The sequence below is a fragment of the Salminus brasiliensis genome, chromosome 2 (assembly GCF_030463535.1).
Source record: "Salminus brasiliensis chromosome 2, fSalBra1.hap2, whole genome shotgun sequence".
NCBI classification, from domain to species: domain Eukaryota; kingdom Metazoa; phylum Chordata; class Actinopteri; order Characiformes; family Bryconidae; genus Salminus; species Salminus brasiliensis.
The window spans coordinates 22,278,806-22,299,740 of record NC_132879.1 but is presented as its reverse complement, the minus strand read 5'-3'; the positions used below and the strand labels follow the sequence as shown (position 1 = coordinate 22,299,740).

The 20,935-nt window shown below is 40.6% G+C and overlaps 2 protein-coding genes across 2 annotated transcripts; one reads left to right on the top strand and one right to left on the bottom strand.

The window, feature by feature from the left end:
* Positions 1 to 1,134: 1,134 nt before the first annotated feature.
* On the top strand, positions 1,135 to 5,286 carry islr2 (immunoglobulin superfamily containing leucine-rich repeat 2). The gene is made up of 2 exons (XM_072670680.1): positions 1,135 to 1,428; positions 2,116 to 5,286. The coding sequence occupies exon 2, from the start codon at positions 2,125 to 2,127 to the stop codon at positions 4,255 to 4,257; it is 2,133 nt and encodes a 710-aa protein (XP_072526781.1). The 5' UTR covers positions 1,135 to 1,428; positions 2,116 to 2,124; the 3' UTR covers positions 4,258 to 5,286.
* Positions 5,287 to 6,049: 763 nt separating this feature from the next.
* Positions 6,050 to 20,332, bottom strand: stra6 (signaling receptor and transporter of retinol STRA6). Its single transcript, XM_072670692.1, has 17 exons — positions 19,908 to 20,332; positions 18,768 to 18,834; positions 17,930 to 18,012; positions 17,654 to 17,787; positions 16,781 to 16,947; positions 16,186 to 16,311; positions 15,023 to 15,093; positions 13,780 to 13,847; positions 13,608 to 13,669; positions 13,341 to 13,503; positions 11,865 to 11,940; positions 11,367 to 11,500; positions 10,526 to 10,643; positions 10,201 to 10,302; positions 9,939 to 10,102; positions 9,334 to 9,471; positions 6,050 to 7,449 (listed from the first exon to the last, which is right to left on the bottom strand). Exons 1-17 carry the CDS (start codon positions 19,985 to 19,987, stop codon positions 7,199 to 7,201), a joined length of 2,004 nt encoding a protein of 667 aa, XP_072526793.1. The 5' UTR covers positions 19,988 to 20,332; the 3' UTR covers positions 6,050 to 7,198.
* Positions 20,333 to 20,935: the final 603 nt, after the last annotated feature.

The following is a 20,935-nucleotide window of genomic DNA, read 5'->3' as shown; positions in this document are numbered from 1 at the left end:
TCTGGCACTAGATGGCAGTGTGCGCAAAGACTTCAGAGACTGTGAACTGGCTCCAGTGTCCAGAAGGAAGTGGGTACAGCCTAGGTCTCTAGAGGAGGGGAGGTGGTTTGTCCAGTTATATAATCCAGATTGCACATAGTCTTCACACATTAAGGCTTTTGAATATCTATATGGGCTACAGTCAGACTTTTAGTTTTACTGCATTGTATTTGTGCTGTATTCTGTAAAACATTCTTGGTAAATGTGCCAAATGATTGAAGAGTAGGATAATAAATAGTTTTTATTTTGTTGAATTTCAATCAGCCAATTATACTGCCTCCAGTAGATATTTACCACTCAGCAGGTTGATTACTTTTCTTCTTGCTATGGTTGAAGTAAGTTTGGGTTTACAGTATATTTGAAGGTTAAATGAAGCCAATATATATTTTCTGTGGCTGAAAGGGGCGTGACTGATCAATTCCAAGATGCAATTGAGATTTGTGGTTGTGTGTTGAGCACAAATAAAGGGAATGTCTCAGAATAATAAAATAATAAAAGTCCATGTATTAGCTATGTATTCCCTTTTTTTGCTCAACAACAAATTTCCAAGATGGAATTGTGCAAATAAGAAAGTGCTGGTTATAGAAAGAAAGCACATTTTGCCTCTATGTAAATGCTCAGAATGTTTAAAAGAACCAGTGCATTTTGTGAAGCTTAAAAACAGATCATAGTAGAAAATCATGAGCAGAAAATTATTTTATTCATTACAATTTGTTTTATTTTGTAATGCCCCATTTTGTCTGTAACTTGTAAAATGTTTGATATCTTTACACTTATCTGTATATCTGCACTTTGTTGTATACTGCATGATTATGTATGTTTGTGTGTGTGTATATATATATATATATATATATATATATATATAGTGTATTCACATTATTGTGACTGTAGGACTACAGACTTGCTAGATTAAAAAGATAAAAGCTGCTGCAACTGTTGCCTTTTTATTCTCACTCAAAACAAACATAAAAGGCGAGCGAGGGGCAGCAGTCATGTGATGGAAGACGAAATAATAAACAAATCATAAATTCATAACTCATACATTTTCCATGGGGCGACGGTCCATGTAGCTTTAATTGGAAGGAAAAGGGAGAGGCTGCGCGTTCACAATCCCTCCCATTCCACTATGGAGGCGGGAACGCGCAATGGTTTCTGCTCCAAAGCGACCACAAGGAGAGAACAGCCTCCGGACTGCTCAGCGTTCCACTGACACTAAAATGTCTCATCTGCTGTCCATCAGCAAATACCGCTTCGTCTTCCAAAGTAATACAGGAGTGTACAATATGTTTTGGGATCGTTCTACTAACCACCTCTAGGTATTCGCCTCATATTTGATCAAGTGCCGATTTGCATTATTTCTTTACGAGGAAAGAAGATTCCCACACACAGGTAAGGCAATATCACAGAGTTTAACCACGCAGGCTTCTTGACAGGAGTAGCATAGCAGGGGTAAAAAAGGCATTAATGATTCTAAAACTAAAAGCAAGAGCAAAGTTACGTTTGGAAGTTTTCACACACAGCTGTGTTTACGCTTTCCCTAAATGGATAGCTCTGTAATTGCTCTAAACGGCTGTAAGTGCTGCCTGTGCAGGGTCTGATCATACTTTCAGATCAGATTTGACTTTTGTCCGCAAGCAAATTCTTATCTTTCCGTTCTCGGGCGTTTTCAGCACCAAGGATAGGGGCTGATACTGGATGCGGTTGCGCGCTCGCCAATCCTTACGCTGCCAGCGGGAATTACGCACAGACTCCACGCCTTGTTTCTTTGCCTTAACCATCTACATATAGATAATGCCTGTCTCTTACGCCATATAGTTGTTGTAGTATATTCAATATTCCAGTATAGTGCTGACTGAAGCGTCCAGAGGGTTGGTTTCTTTAGACACAAATTCTCATGTGGTTAAGATGCTACTTCAGGATCTTTGCAAATGTGCCAAGTACTACAATATTATGTAGACATTTATTTAAATAACTCTACTGTGTTTTGCCTTTGCCTTTGTGCTCTAAGTTTGAGAGATGAACAGTATACACCACACGTTATGCTCATCTACATCCTTGTAAATGTTTTCCATACAGGTGCTGATAATGGCAACCAGGTACCTGGTCCTCCTTGCCCTGGGGACTGCTGTGATTGCCAGTGTGCAGTGCTGCCCTGAGCAATGTACTTGCTCAGACAAAAACCCCCATCACTTTGTGGACTGCGCTTACAAAGACCTTCTGCTGGTACCCGTGGGCTTGCCATCCAATGTGACGACTCTCAGCCTCTCAGCAAACAAGATCCAAGTGCTGAAATCCAAAACTTTTGTGAATGTTACCCAGGTCACATCTCTTTGGCTTTCCCACAATGAAATTGTCACCATTGAGAGAAACACACTGGCCCCAATGTCCCAGCTAAAGAACCTGGACCTAAGCCACAATAAAATCGTGAATTTTCCATGGGAGGACCTCGCCAACCTCACTGCTCTTCAGCTGCTGAAGATGAACCACAACGAAATGGTCAGCCTGCCTAAGGATGCTTTCACCAACCTGAAAGAGCTGCGCTCTGTGCGCATCAACAATAACAAGTTTACTACCATTGTGAAGGGAACGTTCGATGCTCTGATCTCCATGGTGCATCTTCAGATTTTCTACAATCCTTTCAGCTGTTCTTGTAAGCTGGAATGGATGAGGGACTGGATCACTGGATCCAAAATCTCCATCCCAGATCAGAACAACATCTTGTGTGATGCTCCTGCCCACCTAAAAGGCATAGAGGTTACCAAAATACCCAAATTGGACTGTCAAGCCCCTACTGTTACCTTAACCTATCAGCCCAACATTGAAAGCACAGAAATATACGAGGGTCATTTGGTCATCTTGAACTGTGAGACTAAAGGGAACCCCAAACCTACTGTTGAATGGGAAATATTGGCAGGAAACCAACTATTGACATTCACATTGCCCTCCGTTGTTGAGAAAAGTGAGGTCCCTATTAATGGAGCACCCACCAACTCCAGGTTCCTCCTCTTTCAAAATGGCACCCTGATTATTCCTCACATGAGCAAAAAAGAAGATGGCAACTACAGCTGCTCTGCGACCAATGACATGGGCAAAGCTGAAAGCACAGTCAAACTCATTATGGCTGGCACCAACAAACATGCCATCAACTCCGTACTGGACACAAAAGCAGGCATCAGTCCATCTGGAAACAAGCCTGGCCCTAAAAGCTCCAAAAACAGTGTGATCAATCTGTGGCATCCAAATGAGAAGACCAAAAGCCTTCCAACATCCTCCAGCACTGTTAACACTAAACAAGTGGAGGAAGGTTCTAATACTTTAACATTTGCCAGCAGGTGTGGAGTAAGGGATGGCACACAGCATGTATCTAACCATGCTTTCAACCTGAGCCTAGATGATCTGAAACAGTACACCTTCGACTTCGGTGTGATCGCACTGGAGGTGTCGGAAACAGAGGCTAAAGTCCAGCTCAACCCTCTGCAGATGGCCAGCGCCAAATCGACCCTTCACCTCAACCAAGCCCAAGACCCAGAAAGTGTAAACAAGGAGCCGATCAGTGTGTACCAGACATCGCCCAAGAAGTTCCCCATGGACATGCTTTACGTCTGCGTTAGCACAGGCAATGGACATTCGGTGGTTCAATGGTCCGAGATAGAGGAGGGTGTCAACACCTATCGCTTCCAAGGCTTAAAGCCAGGCACGAATTACACCCTGTGTCTCACTTATGGGGGTCAGGACTGCCAGGTGCAGGTGGTCTTCACGACAAGGAAGAAAATCCCGTCTTTGCTCATCATAGTGGTGGTCAGCATTTTCTTGCTGGCTTTGGCCACGGTGCCCCTGCTGGGAGCCACCTGCTGTCATCTGCTTTACAAGTACCAAGGCAAGACCTACAAGCTGATCATGAAGGCGCAGAACCCTGACCAGATGGAGAAGCACATCGCCACGGACTTCGACCCTAGAGCGTCTTTCGTGGAGTCGGAGAAAAACTTCAACCCGAGCGAGCTGGGCGAGGGAGAAGGAGAAGCTGGTGGCGAGGAAGGCGAGGGAGAAGGGGAGGAAGAGGTGGAGGGCAGCGTGGTGGCTGAGTCCATTCCCGAGTCGCAGTCCAAAACTCAGGAGGAATTCGAAGTGGGCTCCGAGTACAGCGACCGGTTACCTTTAGGGGCTGAGGCGGTGAATATATCCGAGGAGATTAACGGCAACTACAAAGAGCCACGCTGAAAGGAGCCCTGGCCAAGTGTTGCTAAAGGGGACGGTGTGTAAAATAGTTACTTCCGAACGCATTCCAAAGCAGGCGAACGCCAGCTGTCATCTCACGTCGTTGTTGTGCCCTGGCAAAAGGTGCGCTACTCAGTTTTACCTCAGCAGTTTAGCAGCACGTGTAAATATATAGTTCGTATTGCAGACGGGGCTCGTGAACTGCCCTGCGAACAAAGGGACTGTACTCCAACAAACCTCAGACTGAGTTATACACCGAACTTAACGCAAAGACCATCTCCCGAAACAAACAGAAAAGAAAAAAAAGTATTGGCACCCTCGCATACACATTCGTAGAAATTCACGGTAAAGGGACAGTCACTAATTGAACCGCCCTGTAATTCAGGGGATTCGGCGCAGTACGCTATAGGCTGTGTTCATCCGTAGTGGTCATCCAGTGGTTATCTAGCCATCTGAACCCACATTCAGAGAGTGCTGGAGAGGATTTCACCTTCCACTGTTCAACGCGGCATGTGCGTGTCTGAAAAAACCTCCAAACAAAAAAAAAACCCCTCCAAACTAGAACTAAACAAATGAGTGACTCCATCCATGACAAGCCTCATAATCATACTGGTGATCCCTTCAGCGATCTGGTGCTACAGATAATCCTCTCGCCTCTCTGGATGAATTGAACGTGTCCTTTTCTCTGCTTTAAGATAACCTTGTTCGTGGCATGTCACACGTCCGTATTTTCCAGTGTGTTTATTATTATTCTAGGCTGTAGGACGGTAGATATTATCAGTGTCGGTTGTGCTGTAAAATCCAGTAAAACTGAAAAGATGTGCTCCTCTTTTTTTATCTCGCTCTCCGCTTCTCGGCGAGTGTCCTGTACATTTTTTGGGGTGATTTCGTGTCGAACTGTTTGACGATGTTGTTAAAAAAAAACACAAGCAAACAATCAAAAAAAAAAAGAAAATCTTCCGATCCTACAAAGATTTTTGATATGATTTTATGTACGTGAACTTAATAAAATGGTGAAAGAACGAGAATATATTTGGTTCATTTTCGCTTCTTATGTTTTCCCTTTTTTGTTTGAAGAGATCTAATCTAGACAGATATAATTATAAGATATCATTTCTGTGCGTTTTCTGCACAAAACAAGAAGCAATCTATCCAAAAATATATCCGGCGGTTAACAGGCGAGACAGGAAGTTTTAAAATGACCTTGAACGTCATTTAAAATGATAATGTGAAAAAAAAGATTAAAAGAAATGAATAAAATCCGTGAAAAAATGAGACGCGCGTTCTGCGTAAATCCTGACCGAAATGTGGCTCAAGACATTCCGACGAGCGCTCGGACACTGGTGCGCTGAAACGAGCGGTGAAGTTCTTAGGCTACACCAAGAGCAGAGTATCATCGCTCTTTCAGAAGCTTCTCTAAATGTTTGCTGAGGGATCTGCGTGACAAGAAACGTCTGGAAGCACAAAGGAATGAAACGAAGGTGGTCGGAGGGTCTGGCTGCGTGTCCAGCCGTGGCTCCAGCTGTGATTAGGATACACGACACACCGACCGATGAGCTCTCAGTGTTTTCACTGAGCGAAGAAACCATTTCGATTTGTTGAATTAAAAACAAACAAACAAACAAACAAACAAAAAAGAAAAAATATATAAAATACAAAAGCTAACAATACAAACGTGCTTTTCTAGTACCTCGTCTTTGATGAACGTTGTGCGCACGAACAATAACTTTTTTGGTTTTTATATCCTACCCAGGCGCATCCCTTTGTTTAGAGCACTAAAGCAGACCAGACACCATTTCTCTGCTTTTACTTTTGTTTTTACATTTATTTTGTTTAATCACAAATAAATGTTTTCATTCACTGTATTCAAAAGCGACCGGATGCACTTCTGGAACCAAAAAATCAAACGTATAACTACTAATATATTAAAATTAACCCTCCAAACATGTTTCTACAATGGTATTTTGAAGTAGAATTTGCAGCTTTCCGTGAAAGCCTACAGTAATGATCTGTACGTGATGGCAAAACAACAGACGAATAGAGATAAGAAAGGTCCACTTAAACCGCTTATATTGAACTCTGAATGAACACAAGCAGCAGTTCAGTCTCTTCATCACGAGTGAGAATCATACCAACGAAAGTAAGATCAGAACCCTTGAACATGAATAATTATTAATTTTTCACAGGAAAAAAACACACACACACATCCTGTACAATCATAAATAGTCAAACAATCTAGCCATCTCAAACAATACAAACAGTTATAGGGCACTCTTAAAAATAAAGGTGCTTGAAATGGTTGTGTGAGCAATGATGCCATCGAAAAACCACCTTTGGTCTCCATTAAGAGCCATGGTTGTAATAGATGTAAGAATTGGTGAAGAGTTAAAACATTACGTGAAGGATCCTTAGACCTTTAAAAGGTTCTTCACACACATCTATGTTAAACTGGCATGAAACCAAAACAAAAAATGGAAAAAATAAATTGGTAAAGACTTAAGATAGCAAGTGATGGTTCTTTAGACCTTTTCTATTTAAAAGATGGTTCTTTATGGAAATAAAAGTGTTTTTTAATGGCATCCGCTCAAGGAAACACTTAAAGCACTTTTTTAAGAACAAGGCGTTCAGTGCTGGCTAAATTTCCTGATAAATGTATTAATTCTGGGCAAACAAAAAATCAAAAAATCAAAAACACACAAAGGAAGCAAACAGTGCATCCATCCATCCATCCATCCATCCAGACAAACAAAGAGACAGTCTGCTGTTCTTCCTGAGGCACTATAAACTGTAAGCACACTTATCCAGAACAGATGCAGTTGACTTCTACACAGAGATAAGTAATACTATCATCATAATCTGGCTGATAACCAATGTAAAGTATTAGGAGCCTGGTGGTGGGAGTGGATGGGGTCTCTCTCTCTCTCTGTGTTATCAGAATCTGTCCTTAGTTAGTGGCAGCTCCTTCTGCCTCTTTGCTGGCCTCTGTTGCGCCACCCTCCTTTTGGCTGTCTTCTTTAGAGCTCCTGTTCAGGGTCCCGTTGATGAAGCTCTCGGAGCTCTGCCGCTGAAAGTGCTTTCTGGATCCCACCAAGGAGGGGTTGTTGACCAGCGTATAGAGGAGATGCCAGTGTCCACGTGCCCGTTTACCATTGGACACCTTGTTCTGTTTCTTGTCCTGTGAGACCAGCTGGATTCCTGCAAATGTTCAGCGTCAGGAGACTGAAAATTAGTCTGTGGCTATTTTTAGGTCAAATACAGACATGCAGGAGGCATAATTAGATATAGCGTATTTCAAATATCCCATGTTACACAGTGCTATGCAAAATGAGAAGCTGCTTCTTTGGGTAGCGAGTAACACTTTTTTTTTTAAATCTTACAGATGTCCTTCATATTTTGTTAAAATTTCAGAAATAATGGACCATTAAAATGCTTTAAAATGAATAGGAAGAAAATCTTTTCACAATGATTTTCATTGACTGTAAAGTTGCCAATTTGGAGACCCAAGGTTTTTGCATCAGCGCAACTAAGTGCATTAAATAACTAATACATTGTGATTTGATGTTTGTGAGTGTGTTAGCCTAACAATTATCAATGATCTCCTCAAGGAATTCCAGTTTTTATAGTTAATCTTCAATACCTAGTTTGTCTAATCAGTCCTTCATTAAAATAAATCAGGTGCGCTGCTGGTGGAACTGAACCTGTGTTCTTCTAACCAATATACCATTATATAGCATTACTCACAGCAGAAATTCCTATATATACTGTTTTACAGTATATACTACTGTATATTGAGTAAATGGACATTTTCCAGACAAAATATCACACTAACTGCTAAGCTACATCAAACCAATCGCCTTGGCTGCCTAAGGCTTTTGCATAGCACTGCACATACGCAACACACCCTGTTAACATATTTAAAGTGTGAAACAGTCCACCGCAATGCAGTAAACGAGGGTCATCAGAGAGCTACTGCATTTACCAGCAGCCATAATGCAATCTTTTGAGCACACTTGGGCCACATTGAGCTTGCCATTACCACGCTGAAAACACAAGCCCTCTGGGCTGCATAAATATGAAACAGTCAATTAGAGCGGTCCATCTGTGTAATCCACTGGCCTAATGCTAATCTCTCCTACACAATAGACCCCTCTTCCATGGGAGTTATTACTGTATCTAAATGCAAACAAGCCCAACAAATATTCCCAATTTGGAAAGCTAGGCTAAGGCACAGAGCAATCTGTACATGGATGAGAATTCAAAGACAGTTTAATCCAACCACATTACAGCCGTGGCACACTCGCCATCTGCTTTCACGAAGCCACCCTTCCCAAGAAGCCAACATCTGTCATCACCCTGTTTATTTCCGTGCCTTTGACTTCCACACAGAAGAAGTGCTAGGTTATTTATTTATTTGACCTTGACAGGTGTGAATCCTATGAGCAAAGTTTACCCAGATCAGGCTCCGCTCAAAGATGGCTAAGGCTGTGCATTAGAAGTAGGAAGTCTGTATTGCGCTATGAACAGAGCGGCCCAGTCTATGACAGGCCTGATTGAGGCCAATAGTAGAGGCCAAAGGAACTCATTGCACATCATGGCCCAATTTATACTGACAAATTTAATCAGGATAGATAGGCTGCTCGCTTGCTGCGTGCTAGACAGCGTGATGAGTCAATTATGCTTAAAACAAGGCTGGCAAACTGCCTGCAAATACAGACTAGATGGCCCTGAAGAAATCATCACTGCACCTAGCTAATATTTATTCACCACTGATCAATTCAATACTGTCTTATATTAGAACATCAGCAGTCCTGTCGCACAGTATATAGAGTAAGAAAGCTGAGGTGTGATCTGACATCTATACTGAATGTTATCAATATGTGGTAAGGCTTTCACAGTATTGCCCTGTAATTGATTTTAAAAAGATGAATCGAAGCGTTCAAGCAATCCAAAAAAAAAAAAGCAAATCCAACCCAATCAAAATAACTGATCTCAAAATACTGTGATATATAGTGATAGTAGTGATATATAGTGAAAATAGTGAACTGAATTATAACCGCTTATAAGAACCAAACCACGCACCTTCCTCGGCGTCCCGCACTGCCTGTCCAGAGCCCTTGTCCTGGCCTGCTGTCTGCAGCAGCAACCCACAGAAGGCCTTCATCACCGGGTGAGACTGGCTGACCTCAATCTTCAGGTAATGAGCGTAGCAGCGATAGCCTGCAGAGCAACACCCAGAGTGAGAGCTGAACTGGGGAAAAAGCAATCTCCAGGCTGGAACTTGCCATTGTGTATAATGGCAATTCTGGCTGTCCTTGCATTATGCATTATGCTCCCCAGCTGTGCAGAGCATTCATATCAAGTCAGGCATAGACATTACACAGCAATCACTGCTAGCCATATATTATCACAAGAGTTGGGATTTCACACAGCTTTTGAAAGTACTGAACAAGAATATATATATATATATATATATATATATATATATATATATATATATATATATATATATATATAATGTAGGGTGGACTATTCAATTTATTAATTATATATATATATATATATATATATATATATATATATATATATATATATATATATAAAAATTTTTCCTGTCCTGGGAATCTACTAAAAATAGGGAAGACACTTTGCACATTGAAGCTGATGGTTGGGTTATGCTGACGCACCTGGATCGAAAGCTTCAACATTGCGGTTAAGAAGGCTGATGTCCATACGGCCCAAATGGACAATGTTGAAAAGAGCTGTGATCACCAACCTCCAAATGCCCAGAAGAGCACCCACCAGGACATTGACTGGGAAGAGCAGGTAGGTCAGAAGGAACAGACTACCCCTGCAGAGACCAGCAAAAGAAAGCAAAGTGAAGAACATTGAAATGATAAGAAGTTAATCTGGTTTTAAAAACATGACAGACTGAGATCAGAACCATACCTGTTAGCAAGGTCTCTTGTTCCAGCTTCCTTCTTGATGAACAAGAACCTGGATGTAAGGTGCTGAATAAGCACAACCAAGAACAACATCAACCAGAAGGGCCTGTGGACAGAGACAGAGGACTTATGAGGGGATTTGTTTTGAGGGGCACTTCTACAAATGCTGGATTTTATAAACTAGATGAGAGACTGCTGTCATAAAGATTTTGTGTAGTACTCTTGAGGATAGTGATGTGAACCTGGAGTCACTGAGAGGGTAGAAATGCCTTCAGATATGCCATAATTACAGATTACCATCATCATCATCAGTGACAGAGTTAACTCACCACATCCTGCCGATTACGTGAAAAAGCATCATGTTCTTTCCATAAAAGATGGGAATGATGACAAGGAAAACAGCGAACAGAAGGCAGATGAAGAACACCAGAGTCTGAATGATCATGCCTTGATGATTATCAACACATGAAACATGAAAAAAAGGAAAGATTTAGACTCTGAAGTGATAAATGATTCTGCACATATTTTAAATACATTTTTGTTGGAGTGTAATGACACACAGCATTTTATTTTATACAATATGGCCTGAATATGCACTTGAGTTCTTGTGTAACTTTTAATATGTTAATGTTTGTTCTATGCAGTTTATACGCATGTGCACTATATGCATATATTTTAAAGATTATTTCAGTGATTATTTTAGTGTTTTACATTGTGAGTGATAAAATGTTAAAAAACTCTGGAGAATTATATATTACACAGACTGGTCTGAAATGCCTGCCACCATGTCCTCTAATAAAATACCAAAACCTCTAGAATTTGTCTAGAAATTGATTTATAGAAAGCTATTTGAGCTTGGATGAGTGCATAGCATAAGCCCCTTCTCATTTACCCCGCTAGGATGCACCCAGATGCCTATTTTTAATCATTGATAGCAAGTTGAATAAAAGATGGTAAGTAAGAGATAAAAAATGAGGGGCATATGTAAACAGACACACGTGGCACTCTCACAACCAAGGACGCAAGTGCATTAATAGTATGGATTTGTACAAATTGATGGACTAACTAAGCAAAGTAACAGTATTTTCATTGTTTACAGCAAAAACTAAACCCAACAGCAAAGCAGCAAGGACTGATGGAACATTTCTTATTCGTTAAAATCTTTTTTACCTAGACAAATGAATGCAGCTTGGTAGCTGGTGTAGCCCATCCAGCAGACCAGGGCTGGACGCGATGGCCTTATGTTCCTCTGGCAGTTATACACATTGTAGATGTCCCCTCTGTACAGCCCCCGCAGATTGGACCTGGATACATGAGTTAAAAGAGACATAATGTACATAATAGAAGCTTCCCTAAAGAGAGAACTGCAATGGAATTGCTTGCAATTGAATCAAATTGCTATAAAAAAAAATTCATTTGAAAAGCCATTATATTCAGCCTGGTATTACTGAGTGTAATTACCCAATTTTCATTATGGCCAGATAAAACCTGCTCCCATTTGCAGTAACTGTTATCATTCAGAATACAATGACTGCAGCCATTAGTGTCATTTGTGATCCGGCATGTGAGTGTGTGTGTGACAGCAAGTGACTGTGAGAAAGCAGTCACATGAAGGGTTAAATAATGGCTTTACTCTGTCTGCATTTTGAGCTCTATTTTTAGTCATACCTGTGCAGGACCATGGACCTCATAAACATAGTTAGATTAACCAAGCAGGACAGGGTCACAGCTGAGGCGTAGCACACTAAAATGAAAGGGGGAAAAATAATACAATTACATGAGCTGTACAAACACACACACACACACACACACACAACTCTCTCAGCACTTTTCACCATTCGCTGATAAGCAAACAAGCTCTGCTACAGTCCAGCAGTCTGCTCTGCTGACTCCATCACTATTCTCCATCAGCATGTACGTGTGTGTGTGTGCTTGTGCACGTTTTGTGTGGATGGTATAGATTTACACGTGTGTATAAGGCTGAGTGGCAGGGGATCCATACCCTCAGTATAGGATCCATTACAGGCCCTCTGAGCAATATTTCCTGCAGTTCCCAGGAACCCTAATATGATTAGACTGCAGGCAGTCGTGGGTGAAGCATTAAGAGCTTGGAGTCTCTCTGTCTTGGTCCAGCTCAATGTGGCTGGATTCTGAATGACTTCACAGTTAGCATATTGTGTATTTTAGCATATTGAAATGCAAAACAATTTATTTCATTACATGTTGCGTTACATGCAGTTTGAAAACAGCAACAACCAATGTAATTTTCTAATTATTCTTTTTCTTCAGAAAAGCAAGTTAGGGACCAAATAAATTATTTTTACTTAAGCAACAAATCTGAAGAGTTTGTAGTCTGAATGCACATTGTATCATTGTGATTGGTCCCGTTTCCACTAACAAAAATAACCTGTCAACATAACCTGGGGATACTGTCTGAGGACTTAGAGGTTGTTGGTTTGTGTTGCAGGTCTGTCCATTAGAATGGTTTGATCTGAATCCGCCAAAGTTAACATAGTGCAGTTAGCAGCATACTAATCCCAGAATAGTTATGATAGAGATGCTGTTCTCCCCTTTACAACTCAATGAAGCACCACAATGATATATTAAAGCTCATTTTAAGGTAGAAATACTACATAATGTTGCTTTACATCCTGTATTAAATGACACTGCAAAGGTGGCTCATGTGTGCAATATGTGGCCTATAGTTAAGAGCATTGCAATTTTTGCTCTGAATCCTCATATTGCTGCCTCTGACTATTTTATTATTTTTTATAACCAAGTGTTTGATTCCTCCCCCACATTGAATCATAGCTTTTCACTGCCCTGTTAAAACGTGCCACTGCTGGTTTGCTGATGCATTTCCCACTTGTTCACAAACGAAAAAAGAAAACAATTAAATATCATCATGATATTGTGATAAAGTCTTCAAGTAATGGGACATTACAGTTTTACTATTACATTCTACACTGTAGGTCTCTTCAAGAGCCAAGTTTAAAACTCTAGTCAGGAATTGCTGAAACAGCACTGCAGGCAATCCAGTGTCAGATCAGAATTTACTAACAAACAGGATGGAAAACTGCCCTGCTAGCTGCAGCATTTCCTGGATGGGGTTTAAGATGCTGAACCGAGGGATATTTGACTCACCCTCAACACACCACATGTAGTACACCACTATTTTGACCACCTCTTTACGGTCATCTGACAGATGAATGTTGAAACCAGCCAGGAGGAACGCAATGTCTTCATCCACTCCTCTCCGTACAATCTGGAGAGTGGGCACTATTCCAGTGACCAGCAAGAGTGCCATCTGAGAGAGCATGAACAAATGGCAAATAAATATACAGTGCAGAGGTCATATAGTAACATTAAAATGCAAATTAAAATAGAAATATTACAGATACACCCACCCACCTGATAAAGTGCAATAAATGCCACAACCAGAGAGATGGCTAACTTTAGAGGGAACCTAAAAACTGATACAGCAGAAAATCACAGACAGTCACAGACAGTAATGACAATGTGACACTCGGCATACACAAATGTATCCAATCATATCCCATCATAGGCAAAAAGATATACTTACCTTCTTCAGGTGTGTATATGTAAGACTTGAAAGCATCAGAGATTCGTTCAGACAGCTTTGGCCTGGAGCTGTTGTACAAAACAGACAGTGCAGTTAATTAGTCAAGGATACATATGACATATGTACATACATTTCAACCCAATTTAATACCAAAGGCACAAATGTGCACACCTCCCATTTCTAGCAGTTTGAATAATGTGTTATGGATATTTCCATAATGCTTTTCATATAGGATGTGTTTTGCCTTTATTGTGTTATTGGGGGTTTGGATCCTTTCACATTGGCCTTTTCATATTTACCCTCTTTGTAGTGAATTCATGTATATTTTCTGCTATTTTTTCCATTGTTGTCTTATTTTCTTTTACATATTTGAGAACAGTTAACAGTGTGTACTTATCTGGTCTGTTTAGTACAGTGTTTAGTTTTACTGTCATACATAAATCAAATCTTCAAAATGGCAACTTTAAAGATGAAGGAAATAACCATCTTAAATTTCAAAGAAAGTCAGTTTATAAAGATTGTATTCCAAGGCATTCCTGAGCATTTTTATTGGTCTATTCACCGTAAGATTCTGACACAACATTCAGAACCACTGCCAAATTCAAATCATATCAAAAAATTACATTTTCATCTTGTCTAGACTCATCTAGACAGATATCTCCTGTGTGGAACATCTCTGGTGCAAGTGATTCTAATTCTGAGTTTCCACAGACGGGGAACATCTACCCAGCTGGTTCAACGTCACTCCTGTGACTATTCCCAGTGACCTTTTTTATCACTTACTGTAGCTTTGCATAAAGGAAATTAGCATCGTTGCAGGGGATGAAGTCATTTGTGTGATCTGTCCACAGGAAGATTAGGAATTCCCACATTTCGGATTTTGGATTGCCTCAATGAGCCAGACTGATCACTATCTACTGTACATTTTGCATGAATACGCTAGAGTTCTGATTAGCTGTCATTCAATAGATACTAGGTTAAGAAGGAACCACTCTTAATAAAATGGACCCATTGGGTTTGGCAGTAGCTACAGGTTTATTGTTATCACTGGAAACTCCATCACAACGGCTTAACTTACCAATATAGGTTCCTGGAGTTCATTTACATACTATTTGCAGTATAGATAGCTTTTGAGCATAAAGGTCAGTGAATAGAACATCTCCTAATGTATAAGTCTCATTATTCTCTATTGTGAAGCTCCTATTCCTTCAGATCAACTTCAATACAATCCTCAAAATCTCACCTGGCTTGGGATGGCTTCTTCTTTTTAAGGATCTTCTTTACATAGTCTCTGTAGTAGCTGCTCTTTAGATCCTGGGAGAGATCAAGTAAACAGCACATTATTCAAGAACTTCTAATCAAGATCTCTAATCCAAAGATGATCCCAAAAAGATCCTCTTCCTCTCAATTTTATCCCAACATATTTTTCTTACAGATTATAGCCACACAAGACCAGCATTATGCATTTTCTGTGGGAAAATAATGCAACGTCTATTTAATCTGCCTTGCCACAGACCAGACTCCAATCCCAGAAAGCTGCTTATTACGATTAGGCCTGTGGAATGCCATTCTGGAGTTTACACACAGATTTCCACTTTGTATTGCGTCAACCCTAACCCTAGCAACGTAAGTGTGTTCATTAGTGTTTTGAGAACTTTCTCATGTGCACATGGTCAATGGAAAAAAGGTGCGGATGTCATAGACTTTGGACTTATCCTGGAGCCTAAATCTGATTTCAGCACATGCATATTCTTTGCACAAAAGCAAAAGCGCATTAGAGTAGGTATCAACAAGTCTACTCCATGTAGCAACTGGCATTGCATAGTGGAAAACATTGCTATCTCCCATGTCGTAGAGTGAGGTTTCTATCTCCACCTGGAAAAGCACAAATGCCATGTCAATGAGAGTCATTGGGTGGGACGCCTAATACTCCATTTGCCTACTTCGTTTACATGATTCAATTTTACGTTAGTCAAGAAAAAATGCAGACACTATTGTGAATTACTTGGTAGTCACTTGATTTAGCATAGTATATGTCAAGTCCCACAGGGTTCAATTTTGGGGTCTGTGAAACTGATGTTAATTATTACAGTAATACAGAGACTAACCGAGTGTGGGCTTACATACAGGGTCCATGGGGTTAAAGAACATAAAATTATGCTTCAAAGTTTTGTCTTTCAAAACATCAACTGGACTATTCATTATGAAATGTTCAAGAAATGCAAATGCCAGCTGACATTTGGTGAAGAAAACAAATGGTGACGAAAATAAAGCAAAGAAGACAGAGTTACAATGTTTTCATATGCAAGTGAAGACATATCCGTCCACAGAATAGATGTCCATTCACTAGGCTGACATTCATTTCATCCCACACACATATCTCCGGCACTGCAGGTCCAGACTCACCTCAGACGCATTGCTTTTCTCTGTCCCCTTTAAGCCCTTGAATAGGAGTAGAGGATACTGGAAACTGAGAAAGGCCAAGCAGGCAATCTGAGGCAGGCTGCTGAACAGGGCATAGTACTTATATATCTGCAGAGAATGAGAAACAGCAAAAACAGCATCATCAAATATCCAATGTAGAGTTCATGCTTTCTCAATGCAATCCAACCCCCAAAAGACAAACAAAAAGTTCTCAATGACAAAAAAATATATATATCTTCTATGATTTTGTCTACATTCAGGACAGATTCAGGTTTTTCTTGCAGAAGTAGTTTTATTTAAATTCGGACTGAAACTAAAGTGATTAACTTTGACAAAAGCTCGACTGTGGCACGCACCAGGGCAGAACCAATCTTTTTGAGTCTTGACCATTCATTAAAGATGTGAAGACAACAGATAGAGTAACGGTGGGAGTTAAGCTGCAAGAAGCAGCCAGAACTTACACACTACACACTGACTGAAAAGTGGGAAAAATAACAAACCATAATTACACTTCTGCTTATTGCTTGCAAAACTGTGAAGGAATAGATTGTGCTTAGAAGCTCAATTTATTTACTACCTGTGGTGTTTTGGGACAGTCCACTTTCTGCCAGACGAGGACTCCAAAATGTGTCCATGACAACAGGCTGCCCAGCACATAGCCCACCTTGTTGTGGAGGGTGCCACAGGCCAGCAAAGGGTAGTACAAAGCAGGGTAGTAGAACAGTGCCAAGATCAGCCAATACTCTGGGGAAATGAAAAAGAAATGACTATGACTACAAATACAGATTGATTTTTTTCTTTTTTTGTTTTTTGTCTCTTTAACAGCTTCTCATGAAGCCTTCTGCATATATATCAATGTTCTTTCATTTAGGCTATGTGAAATTCTACAAATTCACAGAGTGTGTTATTAAACAGACATTATTATGCCACACCATAAGCATTATGCTTACTGGGCAACATCTATATACATTCATAACAGATAAAATCAGTAAAACTGAAGGTTTAATTGACATAATGCTGAGCAAAATGTTCCATATCAGTAAAACTGTGGTAGAAAATGTACATCGAAAATGTATAAATACAAGCAGTGATAATATTTCTCCTGCAATATCTAAGAATATGAGCTCAGTCTCAGTGAGAGGCTATGTTTCATCTTCTCATGTGAATGGAGAGGAGAATGGAGCTTGAGTTTGGATAGGTGCCATTTTGCGGACAGACAGAGTAGTGTTCATTTGACAGCTTCAAAGCAGGTGTGACTCACTATGCCCCTGGTTCATATCCGTCTCACTAGTTGTGTTTCAAAGCTTCTTTGGTGGTCTCATACATAAGAATAATTTCCCTGGAATTATTAGTGTTTTCATTCAGTCTTTGCTGTGATAGTACCACAGTAAAAAGAAGAGGGAGATTTTGTAGTTTGTATAATGTCTACTTCATCTCCAGTTTGACATACCTTTGTATTGTGTGTCCTTGGTAAAGGGGAGTGGGTTGGAGGCTAGGGCTAGTCCAATGATTTTGCAGAAAAGCACCCCGAACACCGCCACTGACAGGCCTTTGTGCTGTGTGTGGTCCAGGAAATTTACTGGGCTTGAGAAAGAAAAGAAACATTTAGTAAAACAGTCTATCATAGAAAACATAAACCAATAGAGTAGCTGTAGTTTCTATATTATACTGCTGCAGTTTGTAATGGTATGGGACCACAGGTGCGGAGGAGATACCAGCAACTCACCTTAGTAAACCTGGAACTCCTTTTAGACTGTCCCCAACTTTCTGTCTCCTTGCTAGAACAGCCAGGATCAGCATGACCACCAACTTCACATACAGACACAGGAAGCAAACTCGGTCACTCACTCTATCCTTTTCAAACAGAAGCCCACCCCTTCTGAACCCAGTGATACAATGAAATATGTTTCCAGTTCAAATGAAGCTACAGACCCTCATCAAACGAGGGGACGACCCTATTCCTGAAAAAAATTTCACACTGTGATGTGTGCTTAGCCTTCATTCATCATGGTCATGTTCAGTGAGCACAGCACCAGGATCAGTGACCTGCTATGACCCGTGGCGCCTTTAGAAACCACCCGGGCCTTAAGAGAGGGCTGGGGGCTGCTTGCCACATGGTTCATCACAGTCAATTACCATTCAGCTGTTTATAGAAACATAAATGAAGACAGGACAAGGAGTCTGAATGCTAACGCAGTGGGAAGTCCCAGTTACACAAGATGAAATGATTATACATAATAGTTAATGGTGTCCATTTGGCTTATATGCTTTGCCCACCCAAACTGCATTTTATTTTAGAGATTTGAGCTTGGTTTAATTTGTTCTAAACAAGCTGAAAGCTAAATATCTGCTAAACTAGCAAAAAATGAAGTTTGTTATGTTTTATTTGAACATGAATAAAATGAACTAAAACAACTGTGACTATTTTCTAAAAGAAATTCAGCAACAAGGCGTAAACTAAGCCATTGTGATTTAGGTATGCTGAACGACACATGCTGTGTATACATGTAGGGAACAGTGTGTGTGTGTGGGAACAGGAAATGTCTCTCCCAAAGAAAACTCACAGATATGGCCGCGATGCATATGTGGTAGAGGCCATCATCAGCTGTGGGGTCACATGGTGGGATAATTCTGGAAATTTCACAAACACAGAGAATTTATCATAAGCTGGTGCAATCCAGGTCGCTTACTCACCCAGCACAGTTCAGTTCCAGAGTACCCCCTCCCCACACACCCTCCTCCGTCAGCAGACTTATACTTTCACCTCTCAACCGCTCCAAGCTCAGATTATACATTTAAACCGATTGATAGACAATGTGACTGAGGTGCAACAGCCACCCATATTTCCAAAGTGAACTGAATTGACCAGGCCCCTAATACATGACAATACCAGACTGGAATGAGAAAAAACAACCACACAGTGTAACACATCTCAGTAGTCTACTATATATCTCAGTAGTCTATCATAATACAATACAAACAACTAAAATACATCTATCGGGACAAAATATTAGGACATCTGCTCATTCATGGTTTCTTCTGAAATCAAAGGCATTAAAAAGAGTTTAACCTTCTTTTGTTGGAGTTACTGTCTCTACTGTCCAGAGAAGGCTTTCTACTGGATTTTGGAAGATTGCTGTGTGGACGCAAATGCATTCAGCAACAAAAGTGTTGGATGATCACTATCCCATTTCATCCTCAACTCCCAAACTTATCCCAAAAGTACTGGATGGATCACCATCATTCCAGAGAACACATTTCTGCTGTGCCACAACTAAATAAAGGGGGGGCTTTATACCTTACATATAGTGGACAAATAGTGTATATTTGTGTTATAATTTAAAACCATAACAACTTTTGTTCTCCAAGATACAAACAATGTAAATATGACCCCCCAAGGCTGAGAATAGTCTGTAAGGTTTAATTGCGTGTGACCTTAAATTATTTCCTAAAAGGAAAATATGAATTACTCTGGAGTCAGGAAAGGGTGTATGGAGTTAGCATGACTTGAAAAAAATTACAATGAGATATTGTACAATTTAGTTTCCCCTAGGAAAGTTACTGAAGATGTATCTTTGAAGGTATCTCCACAGTGACAACAGTGACTGTTTGTATGATGTGAAGTAGTATATACATGAATTAATTAACTAGGAGAGGAAAGATCTAACATTTTAAAAGTTTAATGGATAGAAAAAAGCACTTACTCAACAGGGGGCTTGGTAGGTAGTGCATTTTCATACCAGTCCGAGTAGTCGTAGTACTCCTTTCCCGTTTCTGCACTCATTGTGCTGGCTCAAGGATCAAACAGATGTATCAGTATATCAAAGGGATCCAGAGGTATGATGCTCTCTTCCTTCCAGTAGGACACAAACTGCTCTGCTCAGTTGCACTGTGTGTGAGGGAAAAAAACAGCAACACAAAGCCGCCCCAAAGTTTTGTCACGGCTAACAGCACAATGTGTGATGTCCTTATTCTGTCTCTGTGTCCAGGTACTGTAGCCGAATCTTGTGAAGAGTAGTGTGACAGATTCTTGCTGCAGCGTGCCACCCCCAAAAGTCCTGGGCCTTTTTCAGAAGGTGATTACCACCACACTGGAAGCCTGTAGAGAGTGCAGGAGAGAGAAAGCGAAGGGGTGTGAAGGCAGAGAGAGAGCAAAGTTCCAGACAGGAGCAGCCAATCTCTCTGGCCACCTGTGGCTTACTGGGATTAGGTGGCCTTCCAGGGGCGGGCTGTTGGCTGGGTGTCCGGTATGAAGGGTACCAGGAACACTGAAACTTATAAAGCCCTTAGCTGTAGGTGTGTGGGATGGGAATGACTGAGGAAACTTCAGTCTGTCAGCCATTTACACTTTCCGCTGTGATAACAGGGAAATTCAGATGAGCGGATTCCCCTTTCCACTTTAGAGCTATCTCACAATGGAGATTCCCAATATTGAGTAAGGAATGGAAGGCAATGTAGCTACTGCAACACATACAAAGTGTTACGAAACACTGCAAATGAATCAGCAGTATATCATCATAGGGATTCAGTCCTTGGAAGAAAAAAAAAGCTAAGATATGCATTTGTGGGTGGAACACTTAAATCCATTGATGGTTAATGGGATGCAAATATGCCAGTATAGCGGGTGAAGCAAGTATGCAAATTCTGGTACTTCAATGCAAAAAAAAAGCTGTTCAAATATAAATGTATAGTTTTTTACAGCATACAACTGTGCTTTAAACCTGATAAAGCA